Source organism: Epinephelus fuscoguttatus, linkage group LG17 (assembly GCF_011397635.1).
Source record: "Epinephelus fuscoguttatus linkage group LG17, E.fuscoguttatus.final_Chr_v1".
Lineage (NCBI taxonomy): Eukaryota > Metazoa > Chordata > Actinopteri > Perciformes > Serranidae > Epinephelus > Epinephelus fuscoguttatus.
This window is the reverse complement of record NC_064768.1, coordinates 16,664,795-16,681,307: the sequence shown is the minus strand read 5'-3', so window position 1 is coordinate 16,681,307 and position 16,513 is coordinate 16,664,795. Positions and strand designations below refer to the sequence as shown.

General features: G+C 41.6%; 1 protein-coding gene across 2 annotated transcripts in view; it reads right to left on the bottom strand.

The window, feature by feature from the left end:
• The window catches only part of LOC125904788 (ephrin type-A receptor 7-like), a 214,877-nt gene continuing 198,364 nt past the window's right edge, over positions 1–16,513 (bottom strand). For both annotated transcript variants that reach the window (XM_049602421.1, XM_049602422.1), the window contains 8 exons: positions 16,161–16,346; positions 10,498–10,559; positions 9,838–9,954; positions 9,313–9,399; positions 7,881–8,033; positions 4,294–4,484; positions 4,027–4,191; positions 1–2,576 (listed from right to left, as the gene is read on the bottom strand). In XM_049602421.1, the coding sequence (XP_049458378.1) occupies positions 2,462–2,576; positions 4,027–4,191; positions 4,294–4,484; positions 7,881–8,033; positions 9,313–9,399; positions 9,838–9,954; positions 10,498–10,559; positions 16,161–16,346 (1,076 nt within the window). In that variant the 3' untranslated portion in view covers positions 1–2,461. The remainder of the gene's footprint in view (positions 2,577–4,026; positions 4,192–4,293; positions 4,485–7,880; positions 8,034–9,312; positions 9,400–9,837; positions 9,955–10,497; positions 10,560–16,160; positions 16,347–16,513) is intronic.

The window sequence follows — 16,513 nt, the reverse complement described above, 5'->3', positions numbered from 1 at the left end:
ACATCAGTGCCAAAATACAAGACAAAGAGCAAAACCATTTGCTTGTATTGGAGATTTTTTAATAACACGTTTCAATATTGCAACAGCCATCAGATTTTCTTCTAACAGGTAAAAATCATCAAAAAACTAACGAAAAAAAAGAAACTTTTTTTTTCCATTTTATATTCCAAACACTGTTTTCTTGGCTATGGCCCTAAATTCAAACAAATAAAACCCTTACACAGTGAGCAGATATTATATTCAACACATTGTTCTTCAAACAAATTATAAAAATAGATTTAGCATTTTCAAATACATATGTACAGTATTAAACATATATCATAATGGTCACAGTAACAGAGAAGGGGGACAGAGAGGGGAAACGACATTTCATTCATCATGGTGACGAGGTCCAGCTTGTTGCGTGTCAGCGACTGTGTGTGTCTTTGTAGTGTGTGTGTGTGTGTGTGTGTGTGTGTGTAGGGACCATCAGTGTGTCTCTTCAGATATGTCAACATGTGCGTGATAACATCTAAAAGGACATATGAGTTTATTTCATTTGACTCACAGAGGGAGAAGAAGAGTAGGAGGAGAAAAAACAAAAAACTAGTTTTGTACCAAATACAAACCAGTTACAATATCCCCGTCAAAAATGTATGTACTTCTTTTGTGAGAATGTATGATAGTCAAATAATGCCCCAATAAACTTCATCCTTCAAGTCTCCTGTACTGAAATAGGACAGGAAAGGCGAGGGGCAGATCACTGTACAGGGAGAGTTATCTTGGGGGGAAAAAGTGCAACCACGTAGTATGGCAGAGCATGATATTAACAGCATCGTAAAATTAAACATGATAATCCAACAGCTACGAAGAAAATAAAGTCCATATGACATTCTGTAATACTGTATCCATACTGCAACACACACACACTGAAATGCATACAGCAAATCCAATGATAATGGACCTTAAAATTAACTGTACCAACTCCAGTGTTCAAGAATACACAGATACTGTGTGCTGACAGTAAAAACCCTCCAGTGTTCCTCTCACTGCCTGTGTACAAAACCATTTGCTCAGGTATAATCTTACAACAAAAAAGAAACAGAACAAGGAGACAACTTTTTTTTAAATAAGTTAAATAAACCCTTCTAACCTCTTTCTGCAGAGGCTTGTGTTACAGTCTGTAAACATAAATAAATATGGATAAATATCTGACGCAGACCATCTTCCAGAGCTGGCCCGCGCTCCATACGGAGTATTAAACATTGGTAGTGAGAGAGGCTTTGGAGAGGAGGATTATGATACCGAGATGACATCCAGCAGGAGAAAGGGAAAATCAGATGTTTTAAATGCACAAAGAAAACAACTGGAGAGAACGGAGGAGAAGAGAAAGGAAGTAAAATGATGAGAGTAGTGAAACGGACAGCGATGTACAACAAATTAATGAACAATCAAACACACGTTTTTAACCTTTACAATTGTATCCTGCAGCTTTTGTTCAAACATTAGTAACCCCCCCCGCCAGCACCCCAAAAAAATCAGGTTCATGTTCCTGAAAGTACAGTATGCCATCAGTTCCGTTCATCCTGTCAGCACACTTCATATATACTGTATACAGGGTTATACTGTGTGCTAGCCCTGTTCATCCAGCCTTTGTTGAGGCCTTACTGTCTAACCTCACTCTTAATGGACCCTTGACGTGGGACAGCACAGTCTCCTTAAGCTACTGCAGCCATGTTTTATCTTCAGAATTGCTCCTGTGCCGTCTGATATGAGATCAGCTCTGACGTACAATGATATGATTCTGTATCTTCATAGTAAATCAGCTCCTGTTTGATGTGAAATCAGCAGTGCCAGTTCTGAGGGGAGAGTAATTTGATCCAAGGCCAAAGTAGTTCCTGGCTTTGACGACAAATAGTTTTTTTTTTTTGTTTTTTTTTAAGTGAATCAATGTTCGATGTTGTGGTAAAGGGAAATTCCACCCAAAATTTTAATGTTTCTTTGAGCACTTGTCCGTAACTGGTTTGTTTGCAGTGTAATACATCTGTGTCCCCTCCAGCAGCCCAGAGGTCAGCTTCAGACACAGCTCGTCCCACTAGAGACAATATTTCATTTGTCCTAATGCACGGATCCAGAATCAGTGAGATGGAGCTGACACAGTTACTGAAGTGCAGATGGAGGTCACAAAAAAAAGTCCGGTGACATCACTCCTCTGCTATGCCCCAGACGCGACAGACACGCTGCTCGTCTCTGAGGGCGTTCGTAGAAAAAAGGAAGAAAGGAATCAAGGGAGGCATGAGGAAGTGTGGGAAGGAGTAGTAGATAGAGTGCAGTTAGCTGAAAGATCTGCTCTTCTTTCCTTCAGTTTAGAAGAGCTCTCTCTCTCTCTCCCTCTCTCTCTCCTCTTCTCCACCCCATTATCCACCTGCACACACGTGTGGGTCTGCAGCAGCAGTGTGAGAGTAGGTGTGTCGACTGTCTGTTAGACCTGCACACCACGGCCGTGCATTTGAATGACCTGGGCTCTGAGGGTCTGGATGGCAGCCAGTATCAGCTTCTGGTGATCAAGGGAAGTGATGCCAAGGCTCAGTACATCTCTGTGGACACATGGATCACAAGATTAATTAAAAAAAAAGAAAAGAAAAGAAACAGAGAGAGACATTTATTGTACTATATCACTGACTCCCTAACTCAAGAGAAATATATACTTCTAATAAATATAAACATGCCACTGATTTTAAAGCCCCTGAAAACTTGGCTCTAAATACTAAATATTTCTCAATAAAATTAAATATTTATTACTAAATAAGAAAATAACACACAGTTACAGTAAAGTATTTCCTAAAAAAAAGGTAATAAAAATGTCATAGTATTTGTAAAAAAAAATGTCACAAAAAGACCTAGTACAATATGCCATAATGATGTCATACAAATGTCAAAAAAGCCATAGTATAGTATGCCAAAAAAAATGTAACATGAAAAAAGTCCTGGTATAGTATGCCAGAAAAAGAAAAACAAATGGTGCAAAATGTCCTAAAATGTAATAAAAAAAAGTCATATAAAGTCATAGTATAGTAAGTCATAACTATGTAACATAAAAGGTCATAGTAAAGTATGCCATAAAATGGTAGATAAATTTGTAGAATGTCATAAAAATAGATCATAAAAAAGTCAGTATGGCATATCAAAAGAAATGTAACATTAAAAAGTCAGTATATTATGTCATAAAAAGTCACAGTGTAGTAAGTCAGAAAAATGTAACATAAAAGGTGACAGTATAGTATATCATAAAAAAACATAGTTTCATATGTCATAAAAATGTAACCAAAAAGTCAAAGTATCTCATTAAATTTTAAGAAAAAAAAAATCATAGGGCAAAAAGGTCATAAAAAGTCATAGTGTAGTTAGTCACAAATATCTAACGAAAAAGTAATAGTATTTTATAAAATTTTAGAAAAATAATTCATAATGCAAAATGTCCTAATTATGTAACGGAAAAGGTCATAGAAAGTCATTAAACAGTATGTCATAAAAAATGTAGCTATATAGTAAAGTATGTCATAAAAATGGAACAAGAAAGGTCTAAAAAAACCCAGTATATTATGCCATGTAACAAAAAAGTCATAGTCTGTCAGAAAAATGGGGCGGGAATCACAGTGCAAAATGAAACTAAAAAGGTTTTTAAAAAGTCACAGCCATAGAAATCTAGCAAAAAAATCATAGTACAGTGTGGCATAAAAATGTATCAGGGAAAAAAAGCCATTGTATTGAATGTAACATAAAATGTAAAATGTAAAACTAAACAAAAAAGGTCACAAAAATTTACACTCTAACCCTAAACATTTTTAGTTCGTTATTACATATGACAGGAAAAAGAAGCAAATCCTCATAAGTGAAAAGCGGGAAACAACTTAACAATTGAATATATCAGGTCTGCACTTTTTAACTCAATACCTTTTAGTTGAGCAAATGCAAATTAGTACCTTACTGCCCATCATCCTTTCTAGACATAGAGTCACTGAGGGAGAGTTGTGTAAAGACACTTACTGTACAGTCATTCGTGCCACAGACTCCAAGTAGCAGTATCCTGCAGCGGTGAAGTTGTCCTTGTATCGTCCCATGTCCACTGCGTCCAGCCACTCTCCCACTGAGTTAAAGGATGGGAAGGAGGGCAGAGGCCTCTCTGCGAGCGTAATGGATGAACTCAGGGTTCTAGAGGAAAAGAAATAGGTTGATTGTGTGGTGACAGGAAATTTGTAGAAACTAATTTATACAGCCATCCATTTACTGAGCCAATATATTACCAGATCATACCTGCGTGCCAGTGTGGAGGAACCAATGCCATCAGGGGAGCGAATGCTCTTGCTGAGGGCTGAGTGGATCTGGCTGAAGCTGGGCCTCTCTGTCCTCTCCTTCTGCCAACAGTCCAGCATCAGCTGATGGAGATGTGGAGGGCAGTTAACTGGAGCCGGCAGCCTGAAACCATCCTCGATGGCCTTGATCACCTATGGGATATGCAAAAAGAAGAAAACGGTTATAGGTTTCAGGTAAGAAAATTTGGAAGCAGCGTTGTGATTTCTCCAGAACTCACACAGTGGAAGTCGCTATTCAGGATCAACCGCTTATTCCAATCATATGTCTCCCCTTCTGTTCCTGAGTGACGACGTTTAATGTTGGCCAGAAAAGTTTTTACAGAACATTGTGATGTCACAGTTAAGTCGACCTTTGACCTTTTGGGTATAAAATGTCATCACTTTATCATTATGTCCTATTTCTGTCAAGGTTTGTCATGATACCATATGACTACTTGAGTTATGGCCCAAAACATGTTTTGTGAGGTCACAGTGACCTTCATCTTTGAGATGTCATGTTCACAAGAATGAGAAAGATGCAAGGTCACATTGACCTTGACCATTGCCCACCAATATGTAATCATTTCATTGTTGAGTTTGAGTGGACGTTTGTGCCAAAGGCGTTCTTGAGATACCACGCTCACTAAAATAGGACAGATGAATGGACGGACATCTCAAAAACATAACATCTCTAGCCACGATTATCGCCGGTGTGGAGGCATAAAAATCTATGAAACTGAAATCAAAAAAGAGTCTTATTCTCTCAATGAAACACGTAGTCAGTCTCCTTGAAACTTCTGACAAACTGCCAAAAGCAAGTCAACAAGATGCATGGGTGAAGCTTAGTGTTATGGCTACCTTTTGTTGTCTCCTCAAACAATGAGAAACAGTCATGGCTACTAGTGATATAAACAATGAATATATGCCCCCTAGGAAAACACCCTTTGATTGAAGCCGATTGATCACGCCCTCGTTAAGTAGATTGATCAGGGAATGCAATGGTCACGAAATGCCCCCCTAAGAGGGCCTTCGGTGCAGTGAAACAGTCAATAAAACTCACTAAATGGCAAAGCTGTCCCTGCCATTACTTTATATTCATGTAATAATTGACAAATGTCAGTTAGAGGGTAATCTGCATGAGAAATCCTTTGCTTATAGTGATCAGTTAGACCCAGACAGATGTGGTCATTGTAAGAGGTTGCCTCTGTACTATTAACTGGACAAATTCCCAAAGAGCATGTGTGTGTGAAAGTGGATAGGAATGTAAAAAAAAAAGTTCTGTCCTACTTAAAAAAGTTGAGTAAGGTATTTAAAACCCTATTTTTTTTCTTTACAGTGGCTTAGTTGCCAAGAATAGATGCCTTTGGACAGTACAGGTCCTGCTTGGATAAATAAGAGTAGAAAAGTGCTGGTGCTTTCATTTTCCCATCACTAATTACACCACCTAAAAAGTTCCGTCGCATTGTTTTGCTTTTTGGTAATTGAACTTATTTTGAGGCTAGCAAGCACCTTGTGAGCCAGCACCAACTGCAAAATAAACAGAATTTCACTGAGAGCTATTGCTAACCTAAACAATATGAGCTAAGTACAAATCTGCAGTAATGCCCTGACTAAGACTGCTACAAAAAAACCAACCCATACAACCAATGGGCAGCTATTATTGAAGAAGAAGAAAAGTACTCCTAACCATGCAAAATCCATCACGACTGACTGACTTTGTCTGCGGACTGAAAGGTCACTTAACAGGATATTCAATGTCTCAGTGTCACTTTACAGGATATTTGATGGGGTATCACAATAGTTGGGCTTCTATCGACAGAAAAATGCATTCTAACATTTTAATTTCCTATAATATAATATGCTGTAGGCCTGTGAAGACAAAAAACAACCCTGCGAGGTATGAAAAAGAAGAGAAATTAAATGAAACAAACAGACCAGAGAAGCTGACTCACTCTAAAAGATAAGCTACTAAACACAATGATTCATCTCAGCTCAGCATTTTCCATCTAGCCCCGTGAAACTTCACCGTCTTCAAACAGCAGAGCATTAAAGCATCCCTCCAGACCTCCTCAATGTTCCTCACTCCTCCATCAAACTAATGTTATCCCCATTCATAAACCATTCGCTGTTACACCTCACAAGAGACTTCCTCTCAGTATATCCAGGGACATGCGATACGTCCTCCTCCTGTATCACTCTAAGAAATACAATCTCCTGAAAGGAGGAAAGAGTCGGAGCATAATCACAAAAATGACATCCATCAGCGGCATTATTTCCTAAAACACTCTTTCTTCTCTCTACCTAACCACCCACCACCCCACTCCAGCGTCCTCTCAGCCCCTTAAGCTCCTATCTCACTAAAGAGCATTCATAAAATGCTTTTCAGCATTTGACATTTTCCATTTAATCAAAGCCGGTAGGTAAAGGGCACGATGGATCACAGGTGGACAGGCCGACCAACAATTCCGTTATGATATAATGTATCAATTTAAAGTGGATTAATATCCCTGGCGCTCTACAAGCTTGACCTTTGCCCTCTCAATTGGAAAGTTTGATAATATGAACCAGGCTGAGAGGAAACTTTCTCCTGCTTTGTGAAAGGGCACCGGGGAGAAAAAAAAGGACTCTAAAAAGCAGGCTATTCTTGTGCCTGCTGAATAACTCATGCATATTAATTTTGGACATTCAAAAATGGAACATGGTAATAATCTGTTGCTTTTTTAACTATCCACCTGCCTGCATTAAGTGAAGGCATTATTTTCTGATGACAGTAATTGAAGAGGGCATTAGCATGATGAAGCTTTCGGACTTGATGAATGATAATAATCCTTAAAATGATCCTCTCAGTGCCCTGTGTGTTATTGGCCTCAGTGAAAAGACAAAGAGTCACAAAGAATAATCTGCTCTCTCGTCTCTTTAGAAGCACGACTTCCTTCAAAGGAGTGGAATAAAAACAACCTTTTTTTGAAGGGCAAAAAGGCAGGAGTAACGACAGCCAAACAGACCATCCACCCACATTGACTTGGAAATGATAGGTTTCTAGGGACAAGCTGCAGGATCCTATCAACTGGACAATCTCTTCAACCCTCAAATAGCAAGCGCTTTACATTTCCTGAAAAAGGAATTTTTCCAGAGGGATTTTTAACACTTTTAAGAGCAGGATGGCACTCTGGGACCGGCGGAGGCCACTAGAAGGGGGTCAATGCGTCCTTAAGAGAAAACAGGATTGGTCATGGAGCTGATGCAGACTTAAAGAGGGGGACTTAGGCCCTGCAAAAGCTTTCAGAGGTACTGTGGCTTCTTGGCTTTCTTTTAATAAGATCCAAGCTGGGCATGGTTACAGAGTTCATTGATAGAGGGAGGTGAAAGAGAGAGGGAGAGTGGTAAAGTGCAGATATTCTATGAAAAATAGAGGGAGGAATAAAAAGGACATGACTGGGGAGATTAATGGAAAGCACCCTCCTATCTCTAAGCTTTTCTCACGCACACACACACACACACACACACACACACACACACACACACACACACACACACACACACTCTTACATCCTGGTTGCCCATATCCCAGTAGGGTCTCTCTCCATAGGACATGACCTCCCACATGACAATGCCGAAGCTCCAGACATCTGAGGCCGAGGAGAAGCGATGGTACTGGATGGCCTCCGGAGCGGTCCACAGCACCACACTCTTCCCTCCGTGCTGGAAAAGGGAAGGCAAGACGTGGAGTAAGAGGGTGCGGAGAGTTCACAAAAGTAAAGCTTTAATATTCTCTTTGAACAGCTTTGAACATATTTTCAGTAGATCAAAAGAATCTTTAGAGGAGTGGGTTCACCTTGAGTGGAACCCCAAAATATCCAGGGAAATAAATCACCATTTTTTTTTTCTTGTTTTTGTGAAAGCTTAATTATATGACCTCGACTGAACCTGGCATGTGTTAACTCTCATGTGGTCCAAGGCTCATTAAATATACCACACATGTGTGAACTTCCTACCAACCAGCTGTGTGCCACTTTGTCATGAGAGCTACAGTCGGTAACATTTATAAACCAAAGTTTTTGTCATATTTGATAACACTGTCACTATATCCTGATAGTTGCAGTACAGGTGGCAGATCATCTGTGAAAAAAATATGCTCCTCTGCCTCCTCTTAATGCTGCTAATGGCATTTGCAAGAATCAACCGCGTCTGAATGAAAACAACCAAATTCAATTTTCTCACTTTACAGCTAAGCAGTACACTAACATATGTTTCTGAAAACATTCCAGGTGAGAAATAGGCAATGCAGTAACAGAATCTTGATTCATATTTGATCAGTGTTGCCTAGTATAATAGTTTGACTGCAGTTCACAAACAGCTGACATAAGTGACTGCTGCAATAGAGACTCCTCAGCTCTGACTGGGTCAATTCTAGCTATTGCCATTAGAAGCAGTCCGAGGCCAGGAGGCGCATGATTTTTCTCACCTCAAATTTTCAGAAACCTATATTAGTGTACTGTTTAGCTGTAAAATGAGAATGTTGGAAACAGTTGAGCCCAAACCAAGCACCACCCACTGGCTGGAACAGCTTTCTCATTTTACAGCTAAACAGTACACTAAAACATGTTTCTGAAAACATTTGAGATGAGAAAAAGGCAATGCAGTAACAGAATCTTGATTTATATTTTGACAGTTTGACCGCAGTGTGAGCCATAATTGATAAAATTTAGCTGTGTTAAAGACTGTGATTGGTTGTTTTGTGCAGATGCAGTCAATTCTTGTCAGTGCCATTAGAAGCACTCAGGAGGGGGAACATAATTTCTCTCCCCGATTACCTGCCTTATGTACTACTGTCAGGACACAGTGAAGTTTTATGCAGTAAGTTACATTTCTAAAAACTACCAACTGTAGCTTTAATCAGGAAAGTAGAATGCAAAATACACAATATAAAAACTGCCTGGCTGCAGTGCGCACACATTCATACACACACATTTTCTCTTACCAGTGTGGTGTAAATGGCCTCTATCTTGTCCTCCTGGAGAGGTCTGAAGCCAGATACCTTGCAGCCCAGGTTGGAGTTAACCAGCACCTGAGGTTTGGGGAAAACAAACTGATTAGCATTGGTTACATTTAGAGAGGAAACAATCTCAGTGTGAGAGCTTGCCACCCTGGTGGGCAAAGCTCTTATCGCACCAGGGACAATTGATTGTTTACAAGCACAAATGGCCCTGTTCTTCATTTTCCGCAACGTGACCACTGCATTTGCAGTTTGACAGATGGGTTCTTTTAGGGATACACAACACAGTGAATCCTGAACGTGGCAAAATGATTTCGACAGCGATGTCTAGTCATTTTCAGCTCCGTGTATTACTCTAATAAAAACCTACAGGCAAGTGATTGTCAAAGATGTTTGCAGGCGAGGACAAATTGTGTTCTGCAAAAGCCACCTGCGAAAACTTGCAATAGCCTGGGAAATACATCACCCTACACCCTTGCCTCTATCACCTCTTCCCACCTGCTCCCTTACCTTGTGTGCGGCCAGCCGTTTGTGGATGAAGCCCATTTCGGTGAGGTACTTCATCCCGGATGCCACACCAGTCAGCATATCCATCAGCTGCATTACACTCAACTGGCCTTCATGTTTCTGAAGTTATGGGAGGCAAGAGGTAGAAAGGAGATGGGAAATCGGACGAACAGAGAGGGAGGAAATGGAAGAGGAGAAGGGAGGGGGAGGAGAAAACAAGTTGAGTGTACATAGTATGTATGTAGTGATCCAAAAAAGGTAGCACATCTGTTACTACACTACCATGTTGTGCTCACTGAGCTGAATCCCTTTATTTGGAGAATAAAAACAAACAGGCCATTAATTCATATCATTATAAACCACGCCGCAGCGGTTCACAGAGCAGAGGGGCACAATAACAGTTTACAGAAGCTTACAGCATCTTTAAGCAGGAACACTCCATTTGTGCTGTTAATTATGCTGCGTTTCCCTTATTACTGTAATAAGCACAAGTATTGCTGCCCTAGGACGGCACTATAATAATAGTGAATTTAGGATCATTAGAACAAACTGCCTTGTTTGTGAAACGGCTCCAAAACAGACGATAATGATGGGGCTTAATTTAGTCATTTTATGATAAGTAAACATGTCAGCGTGCATATTCAATATAAACGCACAACTTACCCTAAGGAAGGAATCTAAGGCGCCGTTCGACATGCTCTCCACTATGATCATCATGGTGTTACCTGAGGAAGACAAAGAGCAAAACACAGTGTGTGAATACGTGAAATTGGGGTAAAATGGAGAGAATATAGGGGAGAGAAGAAAGCGAGAGAGGTAATAGAGACGGAGATGCAGACAGGGAGGGAGGGAGAGAATAAAGTGAGTCTAGTCCACTTGGCAGCACGGCAGGCATTGTGCAAAGCCATTCCTCACCCAGTGAACTGTGGTGAAGCCAGGAGAACCTGTGTGCTGCCCTGGCTGTCTCAGCAAGTTTAACGACCCTCAAAAACACACACACACACACACACACACACACACACAGTCTAGGCACAACTGTACACACAGACCAACACAGCCCAGGTGTGCATGTTTGTATACACTGCACACATGCATGCATGCTCACACACATACACACTGTGCCCAGGCCCAGATGGCGGGGATCCAGCAGTGCTATGAAGTGCACAGAGGAGGAAAATAAGACTGCAGCAGTTGGAGAAGAAGAGAACAACAAGAAAGGAGGAGTGGATTATGGAAGCTTGAGAGAGCAAGATAAACCTTCATAGATATGTAAACGACTAGAAATCCTAGATATGTCCCAAAAAAAGGATGCTACTGTAGGCTATCAGTGCTGACAGTTTGTGCAGGCATATTACAAAAAATGACAACTTGGCTTTGTAATCGCCACAATTCATGCTTTGCCAGTATTACTGGGCTTTCAGGAAGCTATTTGGAAAGGTTACCAACAACATGAGGGAACTGTGAGTCAGCACAGAGACACCGGCATCATTCGGCAGCCATCGTGTAATTAATGCGAGCTGGAGAGTGGTTTAAACCGTGTGTTGGTGGGTTGAGCAGGGCTGGCATGACAGATACATTTAGCCACAAACAAGGACCTAGTTAAAAGGATTATATAATTTGTGTTATGTGATTACCTGCTGAAAACGTATTTTAGAGTCTGACGGAAATGCGGAGGGAGGAAGGCTGAGCGTGTGACAGAGAGAGCGAGGGAGTAACGAGCGCTGTCTGCTCCCTCGCACAAATACAAATTCAAACAAAGTCATACACGCTTGTATGTCAACATTTGAATACATATTGAAAAGCAAATCCTTGACATTTTACTGTACTCTACAGTGCGCAGCAAAACTGTATCTTTTACGGACCCGATGAAAATTGAAATATCCACGTTTTGAGACGGGAATTGAGACGCACGTTGGAATCAAACCCGTGCTACTGCAAACGATTCAGCCTGTATGGGGTGCCTGCTCTACCAGGTGAGCTAGGTGTTATCCAAGATGTCACATTCTTGTTGGAAAAGACGTGCGCTAAAATAGCAACCACAGTGGACTCACTGGATTAAGACCACGGTGGATCTGCCCTTTGATAGACGAGTGCAGGAAGTGTTAGCAGTTCCTACCTCGAGGTGCTGCATGTGAAAATACCTCCTACGAACATCACCTTATTGCATTTCCTATTACCAGTGATGGAAAGTCTCGGTACCTTCATTCTACTACTGTGCTTATGTACAGTTAAGGCACCTGAGCGTTTCATTTTCTGCTACTTTATACCTCTACTTCACTACATCTCAGATGGACACATTGTACTTTTAACTTCACAACAGTTATCTGACAGCTGGAGTCACTGGTTACTTTATATATTGATATTTTACATATGATAATCTTACAAAATAAAACATGTTCCTCAAATTTTTAAATTACTAGAATGGGTACTTTTATTTTGATACTTTAAAGGTGCAGGATTATCAGTTACTGTCTGTGAACACGATCGCTGGCAAAAGTGAACATAAAGGCCAACCCTAGATTCACTCTCGTTTAGTGTTTTGCCTTTTTTTGGCGCTGTATCTCTTGAATGCCTGCTGATTACAGTCTGGTACCTGGTCACTACCGTTTTATAAAGCCCTGACCTCACCTGTGTGCTGTGGGCTGTAGAGATACATGCCCATTAACCTCCCGAACACAGGGAATGAAAAAAGAAAATGCAGGCAGAGGGCAAAATCTTTGCAGAATTATACACCAACCAAACACTTCTAGTGGTTTCTAAGTGATGATTGACAGGGAATACTCTGGACTTTTGAATTAAATTGGATTTTAATGCAGGACTTTTCCCTGTAATTGAATATTTTTACATGGTTGTATTAGTAAAAAAAAGAAGCTTTTTAACCCCTTTATCTCACATCCCCATAATATTGTGTGATCTCTTCCACAAAAAATACATTTCTTCCAATCATGTTTACCCATCACGGAGTTTGTGTGTGTGTGTGTTTCCAAATTAATTTCAAAAATGACTTCTGACATGAATAGAATTAATACATTATTTTAAGTGACACAAAACACACACAGTGACAGCAGATTATATACCTGAATTCATTTGACTGTTAGATAAAAATATCTATTTTTTTTTTTTGGCGCTCCAGTCATGTGACACAGAGAAGTATGCCCGGCCACTTAGAGTGAACTCTGACCTTGCTGAAGCCGAAATGGAGCTTGTCAAAGAGTCCTTGGAACATCTGCAAAAAACAGAGCTATCCAAATCTGAACTCTTTGGAACTTGTTGTGATCAACTATGGGGGCAACAAGATTTTCGTCCCCTGCAGCTATCACCTGAGACCATAGTGGCCGTATACGCAGGGCGCAAACAAAGACGTTTACTTCTCCACTAGGACATTTAGCAATGTAAATTAAAATCTGCTTTACAATTTAATGTCTGTGGTGTTTATTTAGCATTTATGAGTCGTAATGCACTGTTGTATGTAAAATTGTTATGCTTCACCCAGTGTGGCAGGGTCAGATCTCGAAACTGTCTAGGCCTATAGTTGGAATTTTTTTTGCCCCCCCGGCATGATTGACACCTTCTATCCTCTCCATATTTGTTAGGACACGCTCACTTTCCAACGATCAAATCAAATCAAATCAAATTCCTTCCCATGTTATATCCTGCCTGCCTATCCTGTTTCACTCAGAAATACGTCACAATCCTGAAGCTAGATACTGTTGACATGCCTTTTGATCTGGACTTTGAGTAAAGGATCTCAGTGCTTCTTCCAACACTGCCTATAATCCTTGAACTGCCGGTAGGAAGGTGGAGCGAATGCAGGGTCATAAAATAAAGGAGCATACAGAGGTAGAAAGGAAAGGTGGAAGCTTTTCAAATTAACGGGACACACCCAGGGTTTCATGAGGCCTTGAGTTATGATGAAAGGCTGGGGAGATGAGTAAGGAGGGGGGTGCTGTTGGCAGGTGGGTGAGATGTGGTGGGGGAGGGATGGAGGATGGCTGAGTGAGGATCTGGTGGGGGGTAAGTGATGTAAAGCAGGTGATTTGTACTCTAACAGTATGTGGGTGTGTGTTTACTGTTTGTGTGCATGGATGTGTGATTTCATGCCAAGTGAGGAGGCAAGCAAGCAGGTGTGTGTGTGTCAATGATAGTGAAAGAGAGAGTGAGCATATGGGACCGCCTTTTTGTGTGTGTGTGTGTGTGTGTGTGTGAGGGAGCATGCACGTGAGTTGTGTGTGAATGAGTGTGTGTGTGTGTGTGTGTGTGTGTGTGTGTTTGCGCACGTGATGGTGGGAGAGATTGGAGTGGATCTCAGTGCCCCGCTGGGTCTCTAGCACCAATTACTGTACCCTGCACATCTGCTGCCATCCTACTGAGCGCAGAGTGTGTTCGGGCACCGTGCCCACCCACACACACACACACACACACACACACACACACACACCTACACACACACACACACACAAACACCACACTGAGCATCACTGCGGCAGTAACAAAAACTTCACAAACTCTTTAAAGCTTCTCCCTTCACCTGCCATTCCCATTAACCTCTACCTCATCTTCTCTGTCTCTCATGTCTCTTTCCTCCGTCTCCTCCCTTCAAGTTTTTTTTCCACACCCTCCTCTCTCCCATCCTGTTTTCGCTCTAGGACCTCAATTGCTATCTGTCAGCGGAAAATGGGCCTTGATGTAGCTCAGCTGCTGCCAGCGTACGGCATCCATCCCGCCACCCTGCTCTCTACTCTTCAACCTCTTCTTCTTCCCCATCCTCCCGTCCCGCCCTCTTCGCTGTAAGCGTTGACCCCCTCCGTGCGTGTGATATTGAAGTGGTCGGAGTAGTGCAGTGCTCTTCCCAATCCTGTCTTCTCCTGTCTGTGCTCCTCTTCCCGTTTTCTTCCCGTCTCTCTCCACAGTTACAAAAAGTGGTGACCCCCTCCACATGTGCGATATTGAAATGGTCGAATTCCAATTCCCTTGTTTACCCCATTCTGCGTCCGTGAAGCCTTTGCCATCCCTTCCTCCTTGGTAATGGAGGTGATGAACCCTGTTTATGATCTTCAAGGGGGTCAAACTATCCCATCCCTCCTTTGATCCTTGGATGACCAGGATCTCTTGATCTCCATCCCCATCCTCCTTACCATGGGTGGGTTATGAGACAATGGGCCCCTGGGCTCAGACATGCCAAAGGCCCCAAAAGCCCTCCTACACATGACAAAGACACCTATGGTGTGTCTCAAATCACATACTTCTGTTAGTACACTTCCGTGTAGTATACTATGTGCACTATGTACTATTTAGCGTAGTGTGTGAATTTCGACAGGGTAGTGTTGTCTCAAACCAAACACACCCATTGTACACTCACCGGAAATGACGGCCGCAAATTAGCTAGTTAGCAAACTAGCATTAGCATTTGTGTTATCGTTCGCGGTACCAAATCATTACAGACTGTTAAATTAACCCAATAAACATACTGCTGGCTCATACCCGACAACAGTATAGTGGTGCTTACTGCAAAAAACCCATGTATTTGTACAATGTAGCAACGTTCACGGTCGCACAGTCCTCGGCCACCATTTCCAGTTTGAAAAGTGGTCCCTCCCCTTTCGCTACGTAGCCAAGATGGCGACTATTGAGAGTGAGAAATGTCCATAGTTCCACACTCAACTTCTTGACCATTTTGAGTGCACCATCCAGGTACTCATAGTGCACTGCATTGTACCATACTTCTCAGTGCGAACACACTTATGCACTCAAAATATTAAGTGTAAGTGTAAGAACAGAAGTACGCGATTTGAGACACAGCAATAGACTTGTTGTTTTGTGTTTCTGTGTAACAGTTTTGTGTCTCTTAGGGGTATATTTGTGTCTTTTCTGGTTGTTTTGTTTCGCTTTGTAGTTGTGTGTGTTTTTGTAGTCTTTTTCTGTCTTTTTGGAGACATTTTGTCTCTCTGAGGTATATTTGTGTCTTTTTTTAGTCATTGTGTTTTTCTTTGTAGTCATTTTGTTTCTTTTTGGAGCTATTTTGTCCCTTTGAGTTGTATTTGTATATTTTTTCAGTCATTCTGTGTCTCTTTGTAGTTCCTTTTGATGTCTTTGTTGTTGTTTTGTGTCTCTTTAAAGGTCAATTCGTGTCTCTCTGGAGGATAGTTGTGTCTTTTTCTTGGTAATTAAGTGTCTCTTTGTAGTCATTCTGTGTCTTTTTGTTGTTCCTTTGCATCTCTTTGTAGCCATTGTGTGTCTCTTTCTGCTTGATACGGGGGCCCCCTGATGCTTTGGGACCCTGGCCTGTGCATGTTAGGCCTGTTCAGTAATCCATCCATCCCTCTTACCAGTGGTGATGACTCCCTCCAGTCTGATGATGTTGGCGTGGTCAAACTGCCCCAGGATGCCGGCCTCGCTGAGAAAAGAGCGACGCTGTTTGTCTGAGCAGCCGGCCCTTAACGTCTTTATGGCCACCGGCAGCTCTCTCTTACTGGGGAGCTTCAGGCAGCCGCGACACACCTCCCCAAAGTCGCCTGCAGCGGGAGACACACAAACAGAGATCATGATCCCTATTGATTGATGAAATACTACAGAGAGCTGGGGGAGAATAGGGCAGTGTGTTGCAGGTCGGACTGATGACATGGAGTAATCTGAGCAAAGTTTGAAAGAAAGTGAGAAGGACTGAATGGGAGTTAGACAG